This window comes from Podarcis filfolensis (assembly GCF_964270895.1).
Source record: "Podarcis filfolensis genome assembly, chromosome: 9".
Classification (NCBI taxonomy): domain Eukaryota; kingdom Metazoa; phylum Chordata; class Lepidosauria; order Squamata; family Lacertidae; genus Podarcis; species Podarcis filfolensis.
The window spans coordinates 18,646,708-18,670,076 of record NC_139610.1 but is presented as its reverse complement, the minus strand read 5'-3'; the positions used below and the strand labels follow the sequence as shown (position 1 = coordinate 18,670,076).

Here is a 23,369-nt window from a genome sequence, read left to right as displayed (position 1 = left end):
AGATGCCAAGTAAGGGTATTTCTTAACCCTTTAACCAGAGAAGCCAGGAACTGAATTCTGTTCTGTTTGCATGCAAAGCATACATCACTGAATACAATATGTGCCCTCCTATTTCTGTAGGTCATGTGGACTTGCTTGGGAATCAAAGCTAAGATTTCATTGGTTCACCAAGGTTGTAATCCCAAACATATTTACCGGAAAGTAAGTTCTACTGAATTTAGTGGGATTTACTCAATTAACTATGTTTAGTATTAGACTAAATGGGAACGTACTATGTGTATATTGTAAAATATTACTAAAGTCTGAAATGCCATAGCATTAAAGTTTGTGGGACCACTTCAGAGGTAACCAAGGTAAAATAAATCGCGTGTGGAATGTGGCCTAGCGGTGAGATTAATAAATAATATACAGTACTTGGTATACATATAGCACAATCCAGTACATGCCCATTCAGAAATAAACCCATTGAGTTTCAGTCAGTTTACTCCCAGATAAGTGAGTGCAGGATTGCAGTCCTGAATGGTTTGAACAGCACTGATTTCGAAGTAACTTTTCCTCGTTTACAGGCGGACCTTTAGTACATTTACTGAGAAGTAAATTCTGCTGAGTTCAGTGGTTCTTACTTCCATGTAAACCGGCCTAAGATTACAGCCTAATTAAGTTTACTGTCCCCTTTCAATGCATATTTGTCGACCATATGGGAATTTTAACGCAGGGCGCTTAACCATTTCTGCTACTTTCTATTACTATTTGTATATGACATCAGAAAACCGGTTAACAGCCGAGTCCTCTGCATGCTTACTCGGGAGAAAACCCTACAGCGTTCGGCGGTGTTCATTCCGCAGTGAGGCTGCACTCCTGGCAAGAACGCGCCGCTAAATCTAGGGGCCTTTTGTTGCAGAGTAAACCACCTGCTGCTGCAACAACAGAGCGGGCCGCGCGCGTGCATGCATGCATGCTTCCTCCAAGGAAAGCCCCCGACGTTAATTGGCGCTTGCTCCGAAGTAAGCGCTCATAGGCTTGCAAAGCTCGCTCCACGGGACCCGCACAGCTGTGCCTAGTGACTCTCATTTGGGTCTCCCGGGAGAGGAGGCTCGCTTTGAGGCGGCCCGCCCAGCGGGCTATTTAAGCCTCGTCCGCGATGAGCGCAGCCCGGGGCAATGGCCGCTTTGGTGGACGACGCCATGGAGAGCTACTCGTCGTACCCTTCCTACAACCCTTACTCCTACCGCTACCCGAGAGGCAAAGGCGGGCAGGGTCCGTGGAGGCAGCGGGGCGGCTACTTCTCCGGTTATGGCGAGACGGCGGCGGTGGCGGCCGCGGCGGCCGAGTACTTCGACAACTACCAGCGGGCGCAGCTGAAAGCCATCCTGTCCCAGGTGAACCCCAACCTGACTCCCCGCCTGCGCAAGGCCAACACCAAGGAGGTGGGCGTGCAAGTCAACCCGCGCCAGGACGCCTCGGTGCAGTGCTCGCTCGGGCCGCGGCCGCTCTTCTTGCGCCGCCGCGCCGTCGAGCAGGAGCAAGGCAGCCCCGTCAGCGGCGGCTGCCGCTCCGTGCGCTTCCCCAGGACCATCGCCGTCTACTCGCCCGTGGCTCCGCGGCGCCTCACCACCTTCCTGGAGGAAGCCGAGCCGCCCGACGGCCCCGCCGCCGCCTCGACGCCGCCGCCGCCGCAGAAAGCCGACGAGGCGCGCGCGGGCGGGGAGAAGGCTGAGGGCCCTGCCGACCTGCAGGAGGAGCAGCGGCCGCCGCGCCCCAAGGCCGAGAGGAAGGAGGGCTCGGGCCCAGCACCCGAGGGCGGCCTGGAACAGCCGGAGAAGCCTCGGGAGGACGGCGAGGGGGCGCCGCCCCAGCCAGAGGAGAAGCGGGGAGACGAGGCTGCGGAGAAGCCTTCGGAGGGGCCTCGAGAGGAAAGCAAGGCCCGCGTGCGCTTCCAGGTGGGTCTCCCTCAGCTTCCCGCCTATTTCTTGCTTCTTCAGGAGACTCGCTCTTCCTTATCTCCCTTGTGCGCAAGCGGAGGGTTGGGTTTTCTTTTTAATAATAATAATACTAAGGATGCTAATGTTTAAGTTAAATTTTATAAGAACTGTGATTTGGAAAACCGTTAAAAAGACATGCAATTAAATTCAACTAAGGGGAAGCGAGGAAGTCACTTAACAATGTTAATAAGTGTAATTTTTAATAAGTCTATGAGTTATGTTTGTTTGTCTTATGCGTTTGTTTATAATGATGTGAAAACAATTTTTTTGAATAATAATAATATAAAATAAAATTAAAATATTTTTTTTAGGAATTATACCCGCCCATCTGGTTGGGTTTCCCCAGCCACTCTGGGCGGCTCCCAGCAGAACACTAAAAACACCATAAAACATCAAACATAGTAACTTCCCTGAACAGGGTTTCCTGATTTTCTTTTTTTGCTGCGCTTCAGTGAAAGTCTCAGGGTGGCAGTCAAGAATATGGTGAAAACACGTTTATTATTTGTTTTATTTATTGAATTTTTATACCGCCCTATAACCGCAGGCCTATATGCAGAACAATGAAACAAAGCAGGAAGGCAAACATAACTGGACATAAAAATTCAGCTGAGTGGATGAAACTTAACCAGCCCCTTCTGCCCTATGCTGTCTGGGGCTCCTGTGGGAGTCCTTATTTGTAGGGTGGTAGTTAGTCTGCTTAGGCCAGGCTTGGCCAAATTGTGTAGTGGGAACAAGCCTTACTTGCCTGAATGAAGAGTAGAGCTATCCTTCCACTCTTGTAAGTGAAAACTTGAGTTTTAGAGAGCCTAAGGGCCCAACAGGTAGTGCATTTTTGTACCTAACTCTTCTTGGACATGTTTGCTTAAAACCAGAAGCAGCCTCTTGAGGACTTTAAAGTTTGGGCAAAAGTTTGCATTGTAGAAGCCAACGCCAAGGGGCCTTTCTCCTCCCCCCCCCAATAAAATAAAATATTTGAGGGTGTCAGTCCCTCCCCAAGTCCCTCCCCCAGGTTGATGGGCATTGCCATTCAAATGGTGTCATGTGATTGATTATATGGGTTGGGGTTTATCTGCCCTCTCAATATTTTATTCAAGTTGCCCCCCCCCCCCGTGTGGCAGGATGGCTTAACCATTTCCCTCTTCCATGCTGGGAGTTGTTGTGAGAGGCGGAGAGTTACCTGCAGGTGCCTTCAGGTTAAAAAAAAATGCACAAGGCTGTGTGCTATGCATCAATTTTAGTCTTGTAAGACTTGTGCAAGTTTGGCACCTGCACTGTCCATTTTGGCATGAGGCTGAATGATTGTGATGTGCTTCGTTGGGCAAAGGCAAGCTGTCCTAGGCTCTTCATGCAGGCATAACGAGAATCCTTGGATAATTCAAGTATCTGATTCAGAAGAGCAGAGGAATTACCTGCCTATGGCAAAGGGAGCAAAGTTGAATATTGGCGTAGAGTAGACCCAGTGGTGTTGGTTTTGTACTTTGTGGGTTGTTGGCTTGGGCCAGTGGTGGGGAACCTGTGACTCTCCAGATGTTGCTGAGCACAGGTAATACTGGCTGCGACTGGTGGGAGTTGGAGATCAAAACATCTGGGGGGGCCACATGGTACCCACCCCTGACTTTTCACAGTTGCTCATGTGCAAGAAGGAGCACAGAAATGCAGTTAATTGAAAGAATCCCTTCATAGTTCTTTGTGGCTGGGCTCTGAGCCTCATGCATTATTGTGTATGGAGAAACTAGACTAGCCGGGAGACACAGGCTTGTGGGGTTGGTGGGGAGACCCAAAAGTTCCATTTAATACACTCTCCCTGCTTCTGCATACCAAGCTGCATCCCCACTAGTCCTCTGGTGTGGATTGGCCCACCACATCCTGAGAACATATGGATGGAATGGAGAACAGAAATGACTGGTTTGTTTTCCCCTTTGCAGAAACTTGTTTCAAGCTGTGACACCCTGTCTTCCTGTGGTGAGCAATCAAAGTGCCTCGCAGTAGTTTATCAAGACAATACCAAAAAGCCTAAAATGCAGCCTGTGCAATCAAAATGGCAGAAGACACCTGTACCCAAAAGCAGTGTCCAAGAAGCTCACTGAACGCAAGTCTTTGCTTGTGTTCCAGTGGGTGGAAATGGAGCCAAATATCTCTGGAAGGCTATGCCAGTTTCTGGGCGCTGTAGGAATAAAAATGGGGGTGGGAGGGCCTGCCTGCTTGCTAGCTATTTCTTAGGGTGGGGAAGTTGGAGCAGGCCTTAGGCAGTTTTATGTGAAAGAAGCTGGTCTTTAAGATACTCTATAAACAAATGAAGCAACAAATAAATTGGTTTCCAACTTAAATTGTATAAAATTGGAGTAATGTGACTTGATCTACTGCCTCTAGTCAGAATCCTGGTAGCTGTAGTTTGAACAACCTGAAGATGATTTCAGAAGCTCCAGACAGGCCCATTAGAAGTGTATTACAGTAATTAACCTAGAGGTGATTAGGGTATGGAAGACAGAGGCCAGGTCTGGCTCAATTAATGAGTAGGAAGTTCAGTTCATGGAACTACCTACATTGCCTATGGGGCACTGACACTCTCCACCTCCTAGTGAAATAATAGTGTTGCTTTTTTCAAGAGAAGAAAACCTTGCAGGGAGAAGATTGGCCAGTTCTTACCCTCAATATAGAAGGTATTGAAGAGAGACGAAACTCTCTGGACTTAGATTGAAAGTGTTGCTTAAGTTGGAGGTTAGTTGGTTACTGTTCTTCAAGGCAGTGTTAAGAAACTCATAAGGTAGGTGCCAAATGGCTCCTTAAACCAGGGTTAGTCACCAAACCGAAATGTCTAGTTGCCATTTTTGGGCCAGAAAGCTGAAAAATTGTATTTTTCAATACAACTTTTTGGTTCCTGAAATTCATTCCGATTGTGCAGATAAAATACAATGCAGTGGATAGAATTCTAGAGGATGGGTTATGAAAAGTCATGATCCAGTGATCCCCAGGCATGCACCTACGGATGGTGGAGACATGATACGCCCTCCTGGCACCTGGGCATCTTCACTTGGTCACAAGTGGCCGATAGCTGGGTTCAAAATGCACCTGGTGAGTTTTGAATGCTGCCTCAAGCAATTAGAATAAGATCCATTATTTGATTATTGATGTAAACCTCCAGAATGTATTTTGTATAGCTAAGTTTCAGCCTCTGTCTTCAACACATTGTGTTTTGTTTTATTGCTGTGGCTAGTGGTTGGTGCAAATAAAGATTATTCTGATTCTTCAAGCTTGTGAGGGAAGCTGCTGCCAGTTGCTCTTAAGGCGCACAAGGTCAGGGCTTGCAACAGGCTGCTCAGCTTGAGATGTCAGTTCCCTTACTGTTTGGTTTATGCTCTCTAGTTCCTAGAGCAGAAGTATGGCTATTACCACTGCAAGGACTGCAACATCCGCTGGGAGAGTGCCTATGTATGGTGTGTGCAGGGCACAAACAAGGTGAGTATTGTCACTAGAGCAGTAGAGGGTGGTGGTCTTGTCTTTTGGTAAGGAGTTACCTTCATGCTTTTCTCCTTCTCCCCATCCACCCTCAGGTTTATTTTAGGCAGTTCTGCCGAACTTGCCAGAAATCCTACAATCCCTACCGTGTGGAGGATATCATCTGCCAAGTAAGCAACTCTTAGGAGGCCATTGAAGGCAAAATACTTTCCAAACATACTGTTTTCAGGCATTGGATATCTCTCTGTCTCTGTCTCTTCTGTCTGCTTGTATTTGGATAGCCATACTGCAGTATAGAATGCTTGTGCCCCTGTGGAAAACAGGTGTGCTTATATAGAATCAAGATGCAGCATCCTGCTCAGTTGGCCCTTGCCTATCCCCTATCAGATTTTGAGATGTGCACTTAGTCATGAAGAGCATGAAAACCCTCTAAACCCACTAGAACAGCATTTATAGTTTGATGTGTACATTCTGCACACCACATGCACATTCTGTACTTGAGTATGTAGATTTAATTGCAGTTACAGATAGGTAGCCGTGTTGGTCTGCCATAGTCAAAACAAAAAATTTTTTTTCCTTCCAGTAGCACCTTAAAGACCAACTAAGTTAGTTCTTGGTATGAGCTTTCGTGTGCATGCACACTTCTTCAGAAAGCTCATACCAAGAACTAACTTAGTTGGTCTTTAAGGTGCTACTGGAAGGAGAAAAAAAAATTTGTTTAGATTTAATTGGTTCTCTTTCCTGTGCAAGATCAGTTCTCACTAGTGGTGATACCTGAATTTAATGATAATTTAATTACCTTTTAACTTTGATTGCACCAGGATGGCTAATAGGAAGGATAAGTAGATTGGAAGGATGGGGGAAATTAATTGTTCATTGAAAATGCTCTTAATCTGTTGTACAGTGTTGGTGATCTTATAGTGGTTTTGAGTGAACTCAAATCAGTTTCTTGGTTCGGAGGTCATGTGAAACACTGGCTTAAGAAACCAGGATATTTTAATTGAAGCTGGGTGGGTGATTGAGATGGAGGTGCTTGTTCCAGAACTACTATTAAACCATGGTATATTTGGCTGATGATGTAAAGTCCAAACTAGGCCATGGCATATATATTTAGTTAATACGGCCCCATGATTGGTTCATCTTTGGATACTTTGTGGAGTAGTTTAGGTTTAATGGAGGCATGTTCTACATGTGGTGGTAGAATGAACTGTTGCTTCAGATAAATGAAGGACTTTGGAATGCTCCCCGTGTAATTGTTACAAATATAGTCCAGCCCTTTGCTTGCTCTCAATTTGCTTGCAATCGGAAATGGAGTTTTAATTATTATTATTTTTATGTGAGAAATTTAAATATCTGATCCCCAGCTGTGCATTCTGCTACATATGTAGACATATGTAGGGTTAAAGTTCAAGATGCATCATTTCCCCAATGGGCAGTCTTAAGAGCCTACTGGATCAGGCCCACCTAGTCTAGCATCATGTTCTTCCAGAGGCCAGCCCAGTTGCCTTGTGCAAAGCCTGAACTCTTCCCACTTGTAGTTCCTGACAGCAGCTGATATCCAGAGATGTACAGCCTCCAACAGTGGAGGTAGAGGTAAGACATATAACCATGGTGGTTACTATCAGCTGACAGCCTTACCTCCATGAATTTGTCTCATCTTCTTAATGGCATTCACCACTTCTTAGGGAGTCTTATACAGTACTTGGAATTGATCTTCCTTGTTCTACCTAGAGGGAAACTGTGCTTCTGTAGTCGGGGTGTGTGTGATGGAGATGCAACAATAATAGTAGCGTTAATAGTTTGCTTTAGTCAGTTGTTGTTGCTGCATCCTATTATGCATGAGTCTTCCAGTCACTGAAGAGGCCCCCAAACAGAAAGCAGTGCTTAGGTTGGAGTTTAAAAAAGTCATGGAACCTCTGAACCTTATACCTATGCAGGCTCCTAAAGCATATTTTATCTGCGGAACTTGTACATGGATGCTTGTAGTAGTTTCAGATACTGTGCCTCTTTCTGTCCCATTTCAGAGTTGCAAGCAGACACGGTGCGTCTGTCCTGTGAAATTGCGCCATGTAGATCCCAAGAGACCCCATCGTCAGGATCTCTGTGGAAGGTGCAAAGGCAAACGTCTCTCTTGTGATAGCACATTTAGTTTTAAATATATTATTTGAGCAGGATAGTAGCAAAAGAATCCTTAATATAGATTTGCAATGACGCAGATATTTTGTTTGGAAATAGCAGGCTGCAGCAGTGGAAAGCCTGCCAATGAAGCTGTAGTAAAGCAATTGTGAATCCTAATGCAACCTAATGCCCACTTCGTTTTTTGTAATTGTATTAAGGGGGAGGGACTCTGCCTGGCATACTGTGACTCAGCTAGATTTTTTTTGGAGAGAAGAAGACTTGAAAAGCAAGTTCAGCAAAAAAAGAGGGGGGTGTTGCTGGTGATGGGAGAGCCTTATTTAAACCCTCCTTCCCATCTGTGTGGAGGAATGTGTACCAGTCTTCTTCCTTGTTACCCTCTTGCTATGAAATGCTTCTGTGTAGAACCTAATGCACACTTAAGTGGCCCCAAACTGGGAAATGTAATTGTACGTATGAGTTTCACATTGACAATTGCTCTATACAGGGCAGGTAAAGTTATGGGAAATAGTTAAAATTTATGGAGAATCAAATATATAACTGATATGAAAAGGGGTGGAATAGCAGTGAATTGTTTAATGCTAGAAGTAGGAGGCAGTGATGTATAGTCCTTTAGATTTCTTCAACTGAGATGTACTTGAATGGTGCTGGGTAAAAACTAGACAATTGTTCTGGATCTAAGTTGTATGCATAACTGAATATTGATAGGTACAGTGGGTACAGTATTTGGTACAACGGGAGAACTATTTCTGACCAATGCCAGTTTAAGTTTGTAGGTGAGTGGCAGGATATGTCTAATGGCTGGCCATCATCCAAAATTGAGAGATTAAGATTCACTGTCTTGAGCCAAATATTACCTACAACTTTCATGATGATGAGGCGCTATCTGAGTGAATGTATAAATAAAGGGATTGTGATGCTTCATCACGGCTTGTAACTATTTCATTTCTCTCTGTGGGTGTTTTCATTCAAAGCGTTATTATTGTGAGTGACGTTTTCCTTTGACCCTTGCCTTTAACGCCCCCCCCCGCCCCCGAAATGGAACTAAAAACAGGGCTTTTCTCCTTCCTAAAGCCCAACAACTTTGACTTGAACCCCCCCCCCAAAAAAAAAACAGGGGTAGATCATTTGCAGATTTTAATTCTGAAAGCAGATCAGTCTCTCGGGAGTTGGCATTAGATGAATGGACCTGCAGTGATCCCTGGGCTTCCATGCACCACTCCTGTTAGGAAGTGAAGCTTAAAGCTTCAATTTCCCATTGTTTCCCATTACATCTGAATACAGGAGGATGTTGGTGGTTGCAAAGGGAAGCTTTAAACTTTCTCTTCTAGTACAATGGTACCTCGGGTTACATATGCTTCAGGTTACAGACTCCGCTAACCCAGAAATAGTACCTCGGGTTAAGAACTTTGCTTCAGGATGAGAACAGAAATGGTGCTCCAGCGGTGCAGCGGCAGCAGGAGGCCCCATTAGCCAAAGGGTGCTTCAGGTTAAGAACAGTTTCAGGTTAAGAACGGACCTCCGGAACGAATTAAGTACGTAACCCGAGGTACCACTGTACTTGGACAGCATATGAGCCTAAGGCTCACTGTTGCACATTCTCAAATGGGAACCATGCTTTGCTGTTATAACTGTTACATACTATACTATGTCAGTATAGTTGATATAGTATAACTATTTTTTATGGAGGGATAGGGATTTATTGTTTGGTTAAAGCAATTTAAGCTTATCAGAGGCAGCTGAAACTATCACTGGCCACATTACTAGAACTACATGATCTGTGCTGCAGTCATTTTAAATACTAATATGTAGTGTTGTTTATACTTCCAAATTGCTGTGTATTGCTAAATACCTGCTTTCTAGTATCAACTTTAAGTGCTAAGGTTCTGAAGTTTCAAATGGCTTGTTTGATACACTTTACCCAGGGCTTGCTTCTGGATAGAAGCTAGTATGATTGCAAGAAAATAGGTTGTAGTGTTAACTGGGCACACTCCACCTCCTCTTTAATACCTCCCATCAAGCCTGGTCAGCAACGGGAGTGGGGATGTGGGATATTGAATTCACAAAGGGATGGGAGATTTCTCAATAGTCAAGGCCTTGTCCTACTGCTAATGATCCCTTCAGCCACTCAAGCACCTTTCCCTATTCTGTGTAGTAGCATCGCCTTAGGCCCAATCCAATGAAAAGCATCTCTGAAGTCCCAGTGATTTCAGTGGGAGAAACTTATAAATGAAAATAATAAGTTTATTGTTATCTCACTGATTGTTCCAAGTACTTGCATGCAGATCCACCTTATACATCTTACTCACCTTGCCTGCGTTTGAACTAGCACTCCAGGCTCCCAAGGTTATGGAGATCCTTTAACTGGAGGTGCCAGAGATTGAATTTGGACTGCAATGGATTTATCTAATATATTCTACCAATGAGCTATGGATCTCCCACCCCCAAATTAGTTCAGAATTGAGCTAAACTCATTTTTGTGCTATCAGTAACATATACAAATAACTCAGGAGAACCACCACATCATGCAGAGTTTTGCAGCAGCTCCCCCTCTACTTTTATTTATTATCTACACTTACACCTAGCAAGTCATGCAGTGCAATTACAGCACTGCATACAACATGTATGTTTGGTCAGAGGATGTGTATTGTATCTTTGTCACTTATAGCTTGTCTATTTTTAAGCATGCTAAGGTTGTCTTAGAATAAAGCATAAAAGTGATATTCCTATTTAAATGTTTGCACACATACCCCACAATCCTTTTCAGAAAATACACAAGGTAGCAGATATGAGATTTTATTTTACCAACCCTCCCCAAAGCAAAAAGAAACACAAAAAGGCCAATAGAAGATGTAAAAAGTATAATACACCACTAAAAACTACACACACCCCTTTTAAAAGTGTATTAAATGATTAGGAACATAATCTACAGTACCACAGAGCCTTCAAAATAATTAAATTATATCAGGGTAAAAAAATAATAGTGATTATGAATGTGCGGATTTTGAAAAGTAACAGAACTTGTGTCAGCAGTCCAATGGTATGCACAGTGCCTTAATTTAATGTATTTCAGCATAATTACATGTCTACTCCATTTCCCCAGTGGAAAAAAGGCCATGCTAAGATTTCATGTCTACATTCTACACCCTGACATTTCAGAGCCCAATTTTTTTGCTTTAACATCAATCACAGTGGGTAGGAGAGATGCATAAATACAGGGCATTTGTTCCTTCAGGAATCATGAGACATTCATACTTTTTTGCTTCTAAAAAAGTTTTGGTTCCAAGAGAATCCAGTTTATTTTGTGCTACAAGATTTTAACAAGGAATTCTAAAGTATATTGTAGGTTTTGGTAGTCAGTGGTCTCTCCCTTCTACAGTCCCAAATTCCTAAGCGTTATCATGAAAATACAAGCAAGTTTACACCTTTTCTTGAACTCTAGAATACACAGATGTGGATCATGTATTCCATTAACAGCCACTATTCTCCCCCCCCTCCCCCCAGCTTTATACACTATTCTCATGTAACAGTGCATTGCACAATTGTACAAGAAAAATACTGGATTTTACACTATACAATTTCTAGAGTATGTACAGAATAAAATAAGTTAACTTTTCTAATGAGTTGCTGAGGAGCAACATATATCTTTTAATATACAGTTTAAAGTCTCTGCAGGCAGCTACTTTTTGGTTAGTCGTTATCAATATTTGTAATAAGCGCTGATCAGAGAACTGAGCAGCATTCCAAACGAGTTAGATATATTATTTCTTTTTGAAAACTGGATAATTCCAGTTTAAAATATTATTAAATGCCATAACATTTACAGACTAAGGAGTTAAATCTAATAAAATATTTTTTTCTTCCAAAAATAATCTTGCAGTGCTTTTTTAGGCATGCTCAGACCATATCAAACATCCATACCTTCAAAATGCAATTGTCAGATATCCATTCATTCCTACTTTCACACATAATTCACCATTATAGACGAAGGTAGAGTAAATACAACATTGATAAATCAATGGAGTCTGCAGTCTTTCCAGCTCCAGTATGACAGCACATTCCTCATGACATTGCCAAGTGTATTAATTTGGCATCACCTGATGATTTATTTGCTGCTTGAAAGCGAAGAAGCCTCGCAGGTCTTCAGCCAAAATAACCAGCCTTGATTTTTAGCCTCATTTACCTGCTTTTAATTGTCTCAGTATCAAGAGGCCATTATTGCAACAAGTCTTACATTTCTGTTTTTGAAGATAATAATGCATTTGTAGGCATTGTTTTTAGCCCTTTTCTTCTAATGCAGTTTGTATATAGTTATTTTCAAAAAGTGTTCATACTGTCCATACACAGCTACTGTTTAAGAAAAAGTTAAGGTGATGGCTATGAGGTTTCAAAAACCTTCATTTCTGAATAACATAGCTTGCTCCCAGTACTTCACTGGTCATCACAGGTATGGTTTCTGTCACAAACAGCAAGTTTCAACAGATATGAAAAGGTGCTTGATAATATTGAGAGCATTTCAGTTCTTCTCTGTGGGACAGTAGTTTTTAAAATCCAGTGCTCAAACTTCCCATTGCTGTATGTTTTGCCAGAAGCTGATAAGACTGCACCATGCGCAGTGACTCCCGGATCTCTAAATTTAGTTCCATTAGTTTTGAGCTGGCTTCTGACATATCTTGTTTTGAGCCAACTACTGCAAAACTGCCAGTCTGGCCCAGGGTCTGATGACGGAAATATATCTGCAACAATGTTTGTACTGGATCATCTTCAGAACTGCCAAATATGTCATTGGGCCAAATACATCTGGAAAAACAGAAAAGATGCATTTAATGTCTTTGTCTTATAAAGAAGTTTATCATATTTCCATTTTTTAATAATGTAGGCTTGCTTCAAAATTCTAGGTTAAAAACTATTATACCTTACAGTTATGAGAGAACTTAACTCCATGTTTGGAGTTACCTTACAATTGTATTGATAAAATAAGAAATATACTGATGTAAGTAGGCCATTGCATAAAGGTCCCTCTCAATTTTATCCTTTTCAAATGAGAGTATTAGCAAATTGTACCTGAAAGCTTTGACCTGTACTATAGCAGACATAAACTCTTTATTCCTCAAAGTTTCAATGAGAGAATGAATGGCAGTCTCAGTGTTGGCTTGGGAAGCTTCTGGAATTTCCATTTCTTCAATACCACTGTCAGAAGCAGACTCTGCTTCTTTCAGAAAGGCTTCTAGCTGTGCAAGCTCCTCTGACATGTTTATTACCTAAAACAAAAGAAGATAAACTTAGGTTTTTGTACTAAAAGCAATTTAAGCAATGGGGACAGAGGGTTATTTTTTAAAAATATGTAATCAGGGCATATTTCAGGTTAAATGCTTGCTCACAGAAGTACCTCAAGCACTTTATTCTGCCTTGATCAGACCACACCTGGAGTACTGTGTCCATTTCTGGGCACCAAAATTTAAGAAGGATATTGACAAGCTGTAACGTATATAGAGGATAGTGACCAAGATGGTCAAGGGTCTGGAAACCAAGCCTTAAGAGGAATGGTTGAGCATGTTTGGCCTGGATAAGAGGAGACTGGCAGCCATCTATCTAAAAGGCTGTCGCACGGAGGATGGAGCAAGCCTGTTTTCTCCTGCTCTGGAGCGTAGGACCCAAACCACTGGCTTCAAGTTACAAGAAAGAAGATTCTGACTAAGTGTCAGTAGGAGCTATTTGACAGTGGAATGGAGTTTTTAAAACAGAGGTTGGATGGCCATCTGTAATGGATGCTTTCATTGAGATTCCTGCATTGCATGGGGCTGGACTGGATGACCCTCGGGATCCCTTCCAACTCTTAGAATATAATCTTGGCGATTTTGGTATATGTGTATCAGAAACTTTGACATCAATCCAACTGCAACTGGGTGATGGTTGAAATTATAAAGTGAAAATTGGTTATGTACCATTAAATATGCATTAGAAGACAGAGTACAGAATGCTCATAATGGATACTGATGTCCTTTACAAATGTGAGTAACCTTGTAAGTCAGATTGTTTTATCCTCTTAAAACAAAATTGACAATCTCAAGCAGTTCACTTTTAACAAACACTATTAAAAACGTTGTGGTATTTTCTTTACCTCTGCCTCTTTTTTAACTACATCCACTTGGCTGATAAGTTTACAATATGCTTGGAAGAGAAGCAACAACTGGAAATGCAACTTATATAGCCTCCGGCACAACTCCAACTCCTGTAAATGAAAAAAACCAAGGTTATTATCTTAAATTCAGTATATTAATCAACTATATAATAATCAGACAATAAACACACTGCTTGTCTAGTGAATAATTTGCAATATAAAAAATAGTTATTTGCACAAGCTAATGCAGTAAGAAGCTGATGAAAGCTGTAGATGTATAATTAAAAAGTGGTATTGCCCTTATAACTTTAGCTTTTAAGAAGGGCAATTGTATTTACAACAAAGAAAACAGAAAGGGATTCTCATGACATTTCAGAAATGCCATGCTCTAGCAGGGAAGAAATTGCTTCTATTTCTACTGGTGATGTCAGTTTTAATTCTGGGCCACATATCAAAATATGGTATTTATGTTCAAGCACATTGTTTCTTCCCACAGTTAATACATTTATTAAAATATACACTCTTTCCAGTTCTACAGTAGCATGACAACTGTAAAAGCAATAAATTCCTGAACAAAATTGCAATATTACTTCTCTGCATATTTTCACATGTATGTATCACAGGGGAGATGGGTGTTAAGATTGTTTTACACCAAAGCAGCAAAGCAAATGGTAATGGAATCACTTGCTACTAATCTACCATCTAAAAGGGGCTGGCATTTTAAGAGTTAGAACTATATAGGTAAGTGAAGCAAACACTATTTCTGTAATCTAAATGAGACACAGCTATATCACAAATGGACAAGAGACAAAAATGAAACCAGTTTCTTTACTGGCATGGTTAAATATTTGATAAATCAAGAGCCATCACTTACTGCTAGAATTTCCAAATGCTAAGCAAGAACGTGAGCAGGTCACAAAAATACAAAAAGGAAAAAAGATCATGAATTAGTATAGAAGATCATTTTAAATAGGGTCTCAGATGTCCCATATAAACTAAAAGAAGAATAACGTTCAAAGAAAGCTTCACTGTGTGTAAAAAGTCTAGGCAGAATTCAAAGATAACTGAATTTGTAGATGTACTACTTGTCTTGCTTTCATGCAATATGACAAAATTATATAGCGTAAAGTAGAGGGTATTTGTAAAATTCTCACATTTACCGTATTTTTTGCTCTACAGGACGCACCCGACCATAGGACGCACCTTGTTTTAGAGGGGGAGAACAAGGGGGAAAAAACTCCCCCTCTCTGCGCAGCGCCCCTTCAGCGAAGCAGCAGGAGAAACAGAGCCCCTTCCATTTCTCCTCCCGCTTAGCTGAAGGGGCACCTACCCTTCAATGAAAGGAACCCGAAGCCTCTGGATCTCGGAGGGAGCGCTCCCACTGCGCTTCGGAGGCTTCGCATTGCTATCGCTGAAGCCAAGGAGCCTACATTCGCTCCATAAAACGCACACACATTTCCTCTTAATTTTTGGAGGGGAAAATGCGCGTCTTATAGAGCGAAAATACGGTAATTGGAAAGGAAAGAGCTGCATGCATATATTCATTAAAAAGATAAAAAAAAAGAAACCTCATGCATTTTAAGGCATATCAACACAGCCAAATGATTTCCTATATTAGCAGACTACAGAGTTTATGTGCAGATAGACTGGGACCCAAAATGGAGGGAGAGGGAAAGGCAGGATAGGTTTTCTACGAGATAGCAAGTATTCATCCTTGCAGAAAGAAATACTGGGGAGGGATCCCCCCCTTTCCCCTGAAACACACACATACAAAAAACAACAACTGGGGCTAAGGGCAATGTATATATCCTGCTCTCAAGTGGCCAGGGCTGAGAGGAAGCAAGAAAACCTGCTTGGAGCTCTAACAGGAAGGAGGGGGGGAAGGTTTGGCTTGGAGGATGTGCACCATAGAGCAAGCGTTCTCTTGGCCAAAAAGTTTCACTTCCAAAGGATCTTTTAATACAGAATAATGGAATCCCATGGTGTATGTGGAGAATTGACCTTAGAGGATGAACGGTCCCTAGAGACCAATTGTCCCCCTTCATCCACGAAATATTTTCTTGTAGATAAATATAGTTAAAGGTAAAGGGACCCCTGACCATTAGGTCCAGTCGTGGCCGACTCTGGGGTTGCGGTGCTCATCTCGCTTTATTGGCCGAGGGAGCTGGCGTACAGCTTCCGGGTCATGTGGCCTGCATGACTAAGCCAGTTCTGGCGAACCAGAGCAGCGCACGGAAACGCCGTTTACCTTCCCGCCGGGGCGGTACCTATTTATCTAATTGCACTTTGACGTGTTTTCGAACTGCTAGGTTGGCAGGAGCAGGGACCAAGCAACGGGAGCTCACCCCATCACGGGGATTCAAACCACCGACCTTCTGATTCGCAAGTCCTAGGCTCTGTGGTTTAACCCACAGCGCCACCCGCATTCCCGTAGATAAATATAGCTTGCTTCTATTAAAACTCAAGTACTGGGCCCTACTTTTGTTGTAGGTTTGTCCCACAGCCAGCTCTACTCCTTAAGCCTCTCCAAACAACTGTATTCAACATTACGATCTTTGGCACTGCAACTGTGTTTCAGTGTTAGCACAGCTGTGGAAAGAGCCCCATTTACCTAGCAACACCTCACCCATTTCCCCACTCTTTCTCCAACTGGTGGTCTTGCATTGCAAGGAACCGTGACCTCACACCAACAGAGCAGGCAAACCCTGCTAACCCAGCAAAGGAGGCGATAACAGGGCCAGAGGAATGGGCAAGGTGTTCCCCCCCCTTGCAAAAGATGCAGAGGATCAGACTCTGTTTCCCAATACATTTTTTTTGCAACAAGTGTTTTTCAATAAAAGTTGGGGAGGGTGATGAAGCAAAACCTTCCAGAGTACAGGCTCTTTAGAAACTTCCGTACATTAACCTTTGGTCCGACCCCACAAATGTTAGAGGATAAGCACAGAAGACAATACTGTCACAAGCAGTTTCATCACCCTGATGCAATTATGTTCTATGCACCACCGGTATTCCACTTTCATCGTCAGCTTAAGTTATATTTATTTATCCTGGCTTTGGGGGCTTTCTAATGCCAGGTGCTGGGCCATTTGTTTCTCATTTTGCTACTGCTCTGTGATTATGTATTATTTGGGTTTTAATGTATGTAGCTATTTTTATATTGTATTGATTTATCTCAGGTTTTATTTGCAGTGGAAACCACTTTGTGATTTTCTTCTTTTTAGCAAATAGTCAACAAATACAATTAAATAATAAATACATTCATTAATAAGGGGAGAAGAAGGGGAAAAAACCAGAAGGTATGAAGTTAAAGTAAAAAATTGAGAAGTCTGCTGAAAACAGAGCTCCGAGTAGCTCTACAAAAACCCTGCTTCTAGCTACATTTTTTTGGCCCAAGCACAAGGGAAGCCCCATATAGAGTGCCTTACAATAATTAAATCTTGCCTAGTGCCTGAACTATGGTGGTAATGCTCTCCCAGTCCAGGAACGGCTGATGCTATCATGCCAACTGCAGCTGGTAAAAGGCGCTTCTAGGCACTTGGGCCTCCAGTGATAAGGCTGGATCCAGAAGTACCTCCAGGCTGTGTAGCTGCTCCTTCAGAAGGAGAGCAGCCCTGTCCATGGCAGGCAGTCAACCAATTTCTTAAGACGTGGAAACAGCTCACTCACAGTGCAACCATCTTGCCAGGATTCAACCTCAGCTTATTTCCCCTCATTCATCCCACCATTGCATCCAAGCACTGCATATCCTTTCTCGAGTCAAATATTAGAGAAATATCACCAAGTGTCATCTACCTACTGATGGCATCTCGCCCCCAAACTACTCCCAGCTGATTCATATTGATATTAAATACCACTGGCAGCACCCCACAGTGTAACCATCAGGGTTCTAAAGAGCACTATCCACGTAATACCATGACAGTTGCAGGCCTTTACTTGAAATATTGTACTTATTGTTGCATACTTGGTAATATTGTGCTGTGTGGTATTAAGTATTAAAAAGCCTTAGCAAAGATGTTCCTGTAGTGCCTTCTTTCATGCACCTATTAGTTCCAAGTACTACAGCTGTATTGTTCTGGAAAGCCCTTTGCAAATACAACAGGCAAGATTTTCATCACTCCAGTAATTGTTTTAAATGTACCCTTCTAGACGGGTCATAGGTATGTGCCCAGGACTAATTAGATTAGATCCAGCACGGCTTCTGGTCCAGACAGTAATTTATCTGATGAGCAGAGATGCAGCATACCAATTCTCTCGCTTGCACCAGCAGCTGCATAAAAGGCAGACGTGTTTTGGTACGCAGATGCTATCTGTCCTGCTTATCTGCTCAGTGTTATTAAGCCCAGACCCAGAGCCTGGCTCCTCACTTCAATAAGATGGAGAATCCATTATTCTCAGGCCAATGCTTCATAAAATTCCTCAGATAGTTGTGATAACTGAAATGAAAACCTTTACAAGTAATCTTTAATCAGTCTGCGAATATGACTGCTACTGTGGCATACACAAGGTGTTCATATTAATGAATGGCATAAAATGGACCCAGTGACCAGGGCCCGACACCTACCTGAGCATCTGTAGTGGTTCCATGAATACCATCATCTGTACCAAATGTCCTCTTGCAATCTTTCAGCCACTACAAAATAAAACACAAGCATGATTACAAAAAAACAACCACCCAGTGATGCTTGTAAGAGCCTGAAGAACAGAGAGATTGTATTTTGTGTGGACCACAAAATTATCATAAATACAGCCTGCTGATATAATGGACATTGGACATCTTGTCAGATAACATCCTTATTCTTTCATATTTGAGATATTTATCAATGGGGGTGAAGGAAAGGTTCATTTTTAGCCGAGTAGCAGACAGGACTTTGCAGAAACCAACTTTTGCCAACCCACTCTTGCAAACACCTTTTGACTCTCATCTCCCTGTCTCTCCCCCCATCAGGTACATCTCTGGGTACAGGGGGGCTGCGTAGGGGAAAGGAATTTGCAAAAGAATGCCCACCCCTTCTTCCTCCAGTGGGAGTGTTGACAATGAGCCAATGTAATATTGGTTTCTTACTGATCTCTGAAGTATAAAGTGAAAGCTATAAAAGAGAAGAAAGTATCTGCCATACACAATCCAAAAGAGCCTAATGGCAAGTAAGTGAGCTTGAAGCTGACCTCAAGAGGCAGACAGGATTCTCTGACATAGCTGACTCCTAGAGGCATATTAGATTTAGATACCTCCTGCTCCACACCTGAACATTAGGTTGAGTTGGAGAGCTTGCACAGGGCGTCTTGGCTGAATCTCAGCCTGCCCAAGTAAAAGTGATAGAAATACGAGGGGACAAGCAGTAGTGCCAGCTGCAGTTAAACTACTTCCTCCACTTTAATATACCAGAACGCAATACTGCCTTTTCACACCAGTGGGTATCTCATGGTTGCAATCCAAGACACTCTGTTTGCCCAAGCTGAAATGCCCATGGAGCTGCTCAGTGAAGAGGCTTTGCCATGGTCTTTAATGCTGGAAGCAGCTGTGTGTGTCCTCTCACAGATCCGCCCAACACAATGGAAGTGCTCCCATACATGGCAGTTCCATGTATACATCTATTTTCCTACCTGTTTAAGGAGCCTCTGTACTGGGTTAACAGTTCAGCTGTAGTGAAGACAGTATTTCAGGTAACTAACACTTTCCTAGCAATACTTTCATTCTAGCACAACTAGATTTGGGACATTGTTATTTTCTGTGCATTGCTATTAACTGACAGTATCCAAGTCATCTGTGTATTGTTTATGCACAAAGAGTCCGGTGGCTGGTAACTTCAGAATGACCTCTGTCATCCTGGTGTACCAGAAGCTCTCAACATGAGGTTCCTGTAGTGATGGTGTCAAAAGATTGCCCGCGGATCTATTCCTGTATTCTGCCTGCTTTTCAGTGAAGAAATGGTGAGTGATTAGGGCAGGGCAAAGGTTTGAGTGGGTCGCAGGAGTATTTTTGAAGCAACAGAAAGCCTTCAGGTTTGAATTAATTTCAATGTTTCACCCAGAAAAACAACCTCCGTTCTTAATGCAAAGCCTATGTCCTCCCAACACTATCATTTACAAGAATTCTCCATTGTATCAGAATCATCTAACATTCTGAAAATATTTCAAAGCTCAAGGTTGTTTGCCTTTAACACTTTTACTTTTTAAAAGTCTAATGATACTATTGGTACTTGCCATGAAGGGTTCTCTTGCATGTATGTAACATGTCATCAGGTAGGAGTAATGCTCCACCTAGTGGTTTAAGGTGGAAATTGCTGCTCCAGTTGCAAAAACCTGAGACCTTACCATGATGACCTCTGCCAGTTTTTATTGTGATAAGCCAAGACAGTAAGTGCCAAAAACAGAACAGTGGCACGACAAAAAAAACCCCAACATGTGGCACTCCCTTTCCAGGAAACACGAAGTAACACAGAAAATGGGCCACCAATCACATGGAGAAAGGCAGCCTAGAAAAATGGTGAGGCCCTTATGTCATGCTACATGCATGTAGAGGAACCATTCAAGGGTAAGTACCAGTAGTATCTTTTCCACGTATGTCATGACATCAGGTGGGACATACCCAATTTGACCTGTATAGGGTGGCAAACAATTGAGAGAATGAGGTGCTCCCTATTGGTCCAGGAGGACATGGCTCCCAAAGGCTGCCTCTGCAAAAGCAGACATTTTGCCTTATAGGGTTTAGTAAAGGTATTGAGACTAACCCAGGGAGCATTCAAAGAAAACGCTGTCCAAACAGATGCTGCTCTAGTCAAATGGGTCATAATTTTGGTTGGAGGAGTCAAATGCAAACAATTATATACCAAAGTAATACATGCTTTCAACCATTGTTAAAATGGCTGTCCGGGAACTGCCATCGGCTCAGGAGCGAGAGGGGAAAAGGCGGATGGATTACAGAGAGCCCCCAAAGATCGTGGGAAGCAGCACTTCCTCAGCGGAGGAAGGAAGCCACGCCTCTAGTGGGGAGGAGATGCAGGGCTCAGAGGATGCAAAGCAGTGCCAGGACACCTTGCCTGAGCAAAACGGGGAGGAGGGAGGTCCCCCGTTACCCAAGCCTTCCTTGCGCAGTAAGCTTTCATGCAGAGAGGGGAGGCGCAGACTGGGGGTCAAGAAACTGCTCTGCTGGGGAAGATTTAAGGACCGCCCACTCTCAGATTCTGCCAGTGAATGAGCAAGACATGGAATAGAGGCGCTCTGCATTCTAAACGTTTTTACCACCAATAAGAAAGCTTTAGAACAGACTATTGAGGCGTATTGCCTGATTGCTCTCGAGCAACCACCCGATACCTCTAACAATGGCAGAGGATACCTCCTTGCCCAGAAAGACAGGGGGAAATGAAATGAAAAAGGACTGAGACTGACGGAAAGGCTTGGTACAAGCAATGAAGACCTTCAGAGACAACTCAAGGAAGAGGAGCAGAGGTAGGCTGGGCAGAAGGAGATGAAGGCTTAGCTAGATCTGCCAGAAAAGCTTCCTTCGACAGGTGAAGAACCCGGAGATCAACCTGTAAGGCATTCACAGGAGCAGTTGCGTGGTAGAAACAGCCAGAGACTGCTGATACCCTGCAGTGTGGCTACACAGGAAGAGTCCTGAAACCCGGAGAACTCCTATGGGGAAGCATCCCTAGTAAAAAGCTGACCAAGGTTTGCCTGGCTTCACAAAGATTATCAGCCACTTTATGCTGCCTGTGCACCAAACACTGAGTGGGCTCAGAGCCCTTACCACTGCTGGAGCCGCCAATCTCCAGTTCAACCAAGGGCTCTGTCCAGGCATGAAATGACAAGGAGCCAGCAGTTAGCACAAAAGAGGTGGATGTAACGGAGGAAGCAGCCATTCCTCTCTGGGGATCTGACACAGGGCCATAGCAGAGGCCTGCGTCTTGGCAGGTAGACAGCAAAGGGTAATACAGTAACGGCAGATCTCTGTTTGTATTTGCCCATAGGTGTGCGGTATCTTGCCCGGAGCAAATGGGAGCACCTGAAGATGAGACTTTTTTTTTTACAGTTTTAAATAATCAAGGAAGGGAACAAAGAGAAAAGGTGAGAGAGAAAACATGGTGGCTGGTGGCAGGAGAGGCTCCGAGGGAACAGTGCAGCAAAAAACAAAGGGCAAAAAACCACAGAGCCAGATAGAGGAGGCGGATAAAGGTTTCCAACATTCACAGGCACGAAAGGCACAAAATTAACAGGCCTGAGCTGATGACAAGGGGAGGGAGCTGAAGCCAACAACAGAGCAAGGTGAGGCAGAAATTGGAAGTGGATGGGGTTGTCATGGTAACACTTCAGTTTTTTGCAATTAGAGCAACGATTTCTGCCTTCAACACCTAGGGAGAGCAGTACTCCCACCTGATATCAGGATGTAAAATGTAATATTCAATATTAAAAAAATGTATGGATTGACAATAATAGAAAAGACAAGATATAGATATACATCTCTTTGTATGGATAGAGTCATTCCTGGTTTACAGTGATAACCTACAGTATTTTAAAATGTCCCCAAGGATGTATGTGAGAGCTCCAGAGACATTAACGGTGAAATCAAATATTTTAATGTTGTATGTTGGGCACACCCTACTAACCCCCCCTTAACATGGAGCATCCCCTCCCCCAAAAGTAAGAACTGAGCATGCTCAGTGGGTGTGGAAAGCTTACTGAGTGTTGGAAGGAGGAAAAGAAAAAGCAGAGGGAACGAGAATGTAATGGAGTGGCTCAAACCCTGAAAAAAAGCACTTCACCCTGCAATTTTTTGTTGTTGCGCTCCATCTATTAGAGCAGAGGTGGGTAACCTTTTTGGCCTAGTGGGGAAGGGAGATAGCGATAGCTAATATGAATCTAGTGTGGGGCAGCTGGGTGTGGCTTGAGAAAACTGCAGTTTTCAGCTTTTTCCTCTTTCAACACAACGCAACAAGCCAGGCACCACAATACATTTACCTGCTCTGCTGCCTCTCTTTTAGCATTGTACGTATCCAGGTGTTCTTGAAGCTCGAGCACACTGAATTTCAAGGTTTCCAATAAGCCATAGGACATCAGCTGTGATATAAAAATAGCCTTAATTATTAATACGTATTCCACTTACGAATCACTTCCCATAAAGTATCCCAAAGCAATTTCAATAGTAAAAACCATTGTTTTTACATATGAAGTTGTTTTTAATTTCAGATCCAATACAGTTTCAGACTGGGATAAATATCTTCACTTAAAAAGCAGGTTGGAAAAAAGAATGGTATTCAATATGCACTGAAAACACAACAGATACGGCATCTGCCTGAAGCGTAATGGGACGCAGTTCCAAAGGACAGGTGCTGCTACAGATGTTACAGGAATAGAACACATACACACTTATAATTTTGGTACTAAATATCTTCATAATCAGAGATCCACTGAATTTGAGACTTGACTTTCAACCTTTTAACTCTCAAACATTATTCAGATAGATGACAAAGTTCTGGATATTTGAAAGGAAAAATGTACTTGAAGCAACCACAGAGAATTTAGGAAGCCAAGTCACCTTCAGCCAGTTTATGCACTGAAGCTAACATTATAATATTTTTAAGGGGAGTGATTCTTTGCACATCTCAAAACACAGAACATTCTGTACCTTAGTAGCAAAGCTCACTAGACATAGGCTCAGCATGTGTTAATAAACGTAA

The 23,369-nt window shown here is 42.9% G+C and overlaps 2 protein-coding genes and 1 long non-coding RNA gene across 16 annotated transcripts in view; 2 read left to right on the top strand and 1 right to left on the bottom strand.

Annotated features, from left to right (window-relative positions):
• The first annotated feature begins 964 nt into the window (after nucleotides 1–964).
• ZAR1 (zygote arrest 1) lies at nucleotides 965–23,325 on the top strand. Of its 2 annotated transcripts, none has more exons than XM_083630725.1 (4): nucleotides 965–1,940; nucleotides 5,346–5,438; nucleotides 5,534–5,608; nucleotides 22,879–23,325. In XM_083630725.1, exons 1-4 carry the CDS (start codon nucleotides 1,161–1,163, stop codon nucleotides 22,903–22,905), a joined length of 975 nt encoding a protein of 324 aa, XP_083486851.1. In that variant the 5' UTR covers nucleotides 965–1,160; the 3' UTR covers nucleotides 22,906–23,325. The 2 variants fall into 2 exon arrangements, with proteins under 2 accessions (XP_083486851.1, XP_083486850.1); XM_083630724.1 differs by lacking the exon at nucleotides 22,879–23,325 and adding an exon at nucleotides 7,463–8,498 and having other exon boundaries at nucleotides 989–1,940.
• Nucleotides 8,753–13,694, top strand: LOC310770302. Its single transcript, XR_014552040.1, has 2 exons — nucleotides 8,753–12,000; nucleotides 12,057–13,694. It is a non-coding gene; the product is annotated as an uncharacterized lncRNA (long non-coding RNA).
• FRYL (FRY like transcription coactivator) overlaps nucleotides 10,357–23,369 on the bottom strand; it is a 137,892-nt gene continuing 124,879 nt past the window's right edge. For 12 of the 13 annotated variants that reach the window (XM_083629857.1, XM_083629855.1, XM_083629856.1 and 9 more), the window contains 6 exons: nucleotides 22,651–22,749; nucleotides 18,257–18,325; nucleotides 14,570–14,587; nucleotides 13,696–13,806; nucleotides 12,639–12,835; nucleotides 10,357–12,374 (listed from right to left, as the gene is read on the bottom strand). In XM_083629857.1, coding sequence (XP_083485983.1) covers nucleotides 12,119–12,374; nucleotides 12,639–12,835; nucleotides 13,696–13,806; nucleotides 14,570–14,587; nucleotides 18,257–18,325; nucleotides 22,651–22,749 — 750 coding nt within the window. In that variant the 3' untranslated portion in view covers nucleotides 10,357–12,118. The remainder of the gene's footprint in view (nucleotides 12,375–12,638; nucleotides 12,836–13,695; nucleotides 13,807–14,569; nucleotides 14,588–18,256; nucleotides 18,326–22,650; nucleotides 22,750–23,369) is intronic. The other variant, XM_083629860.1, reaches the window with a different exon arrangement.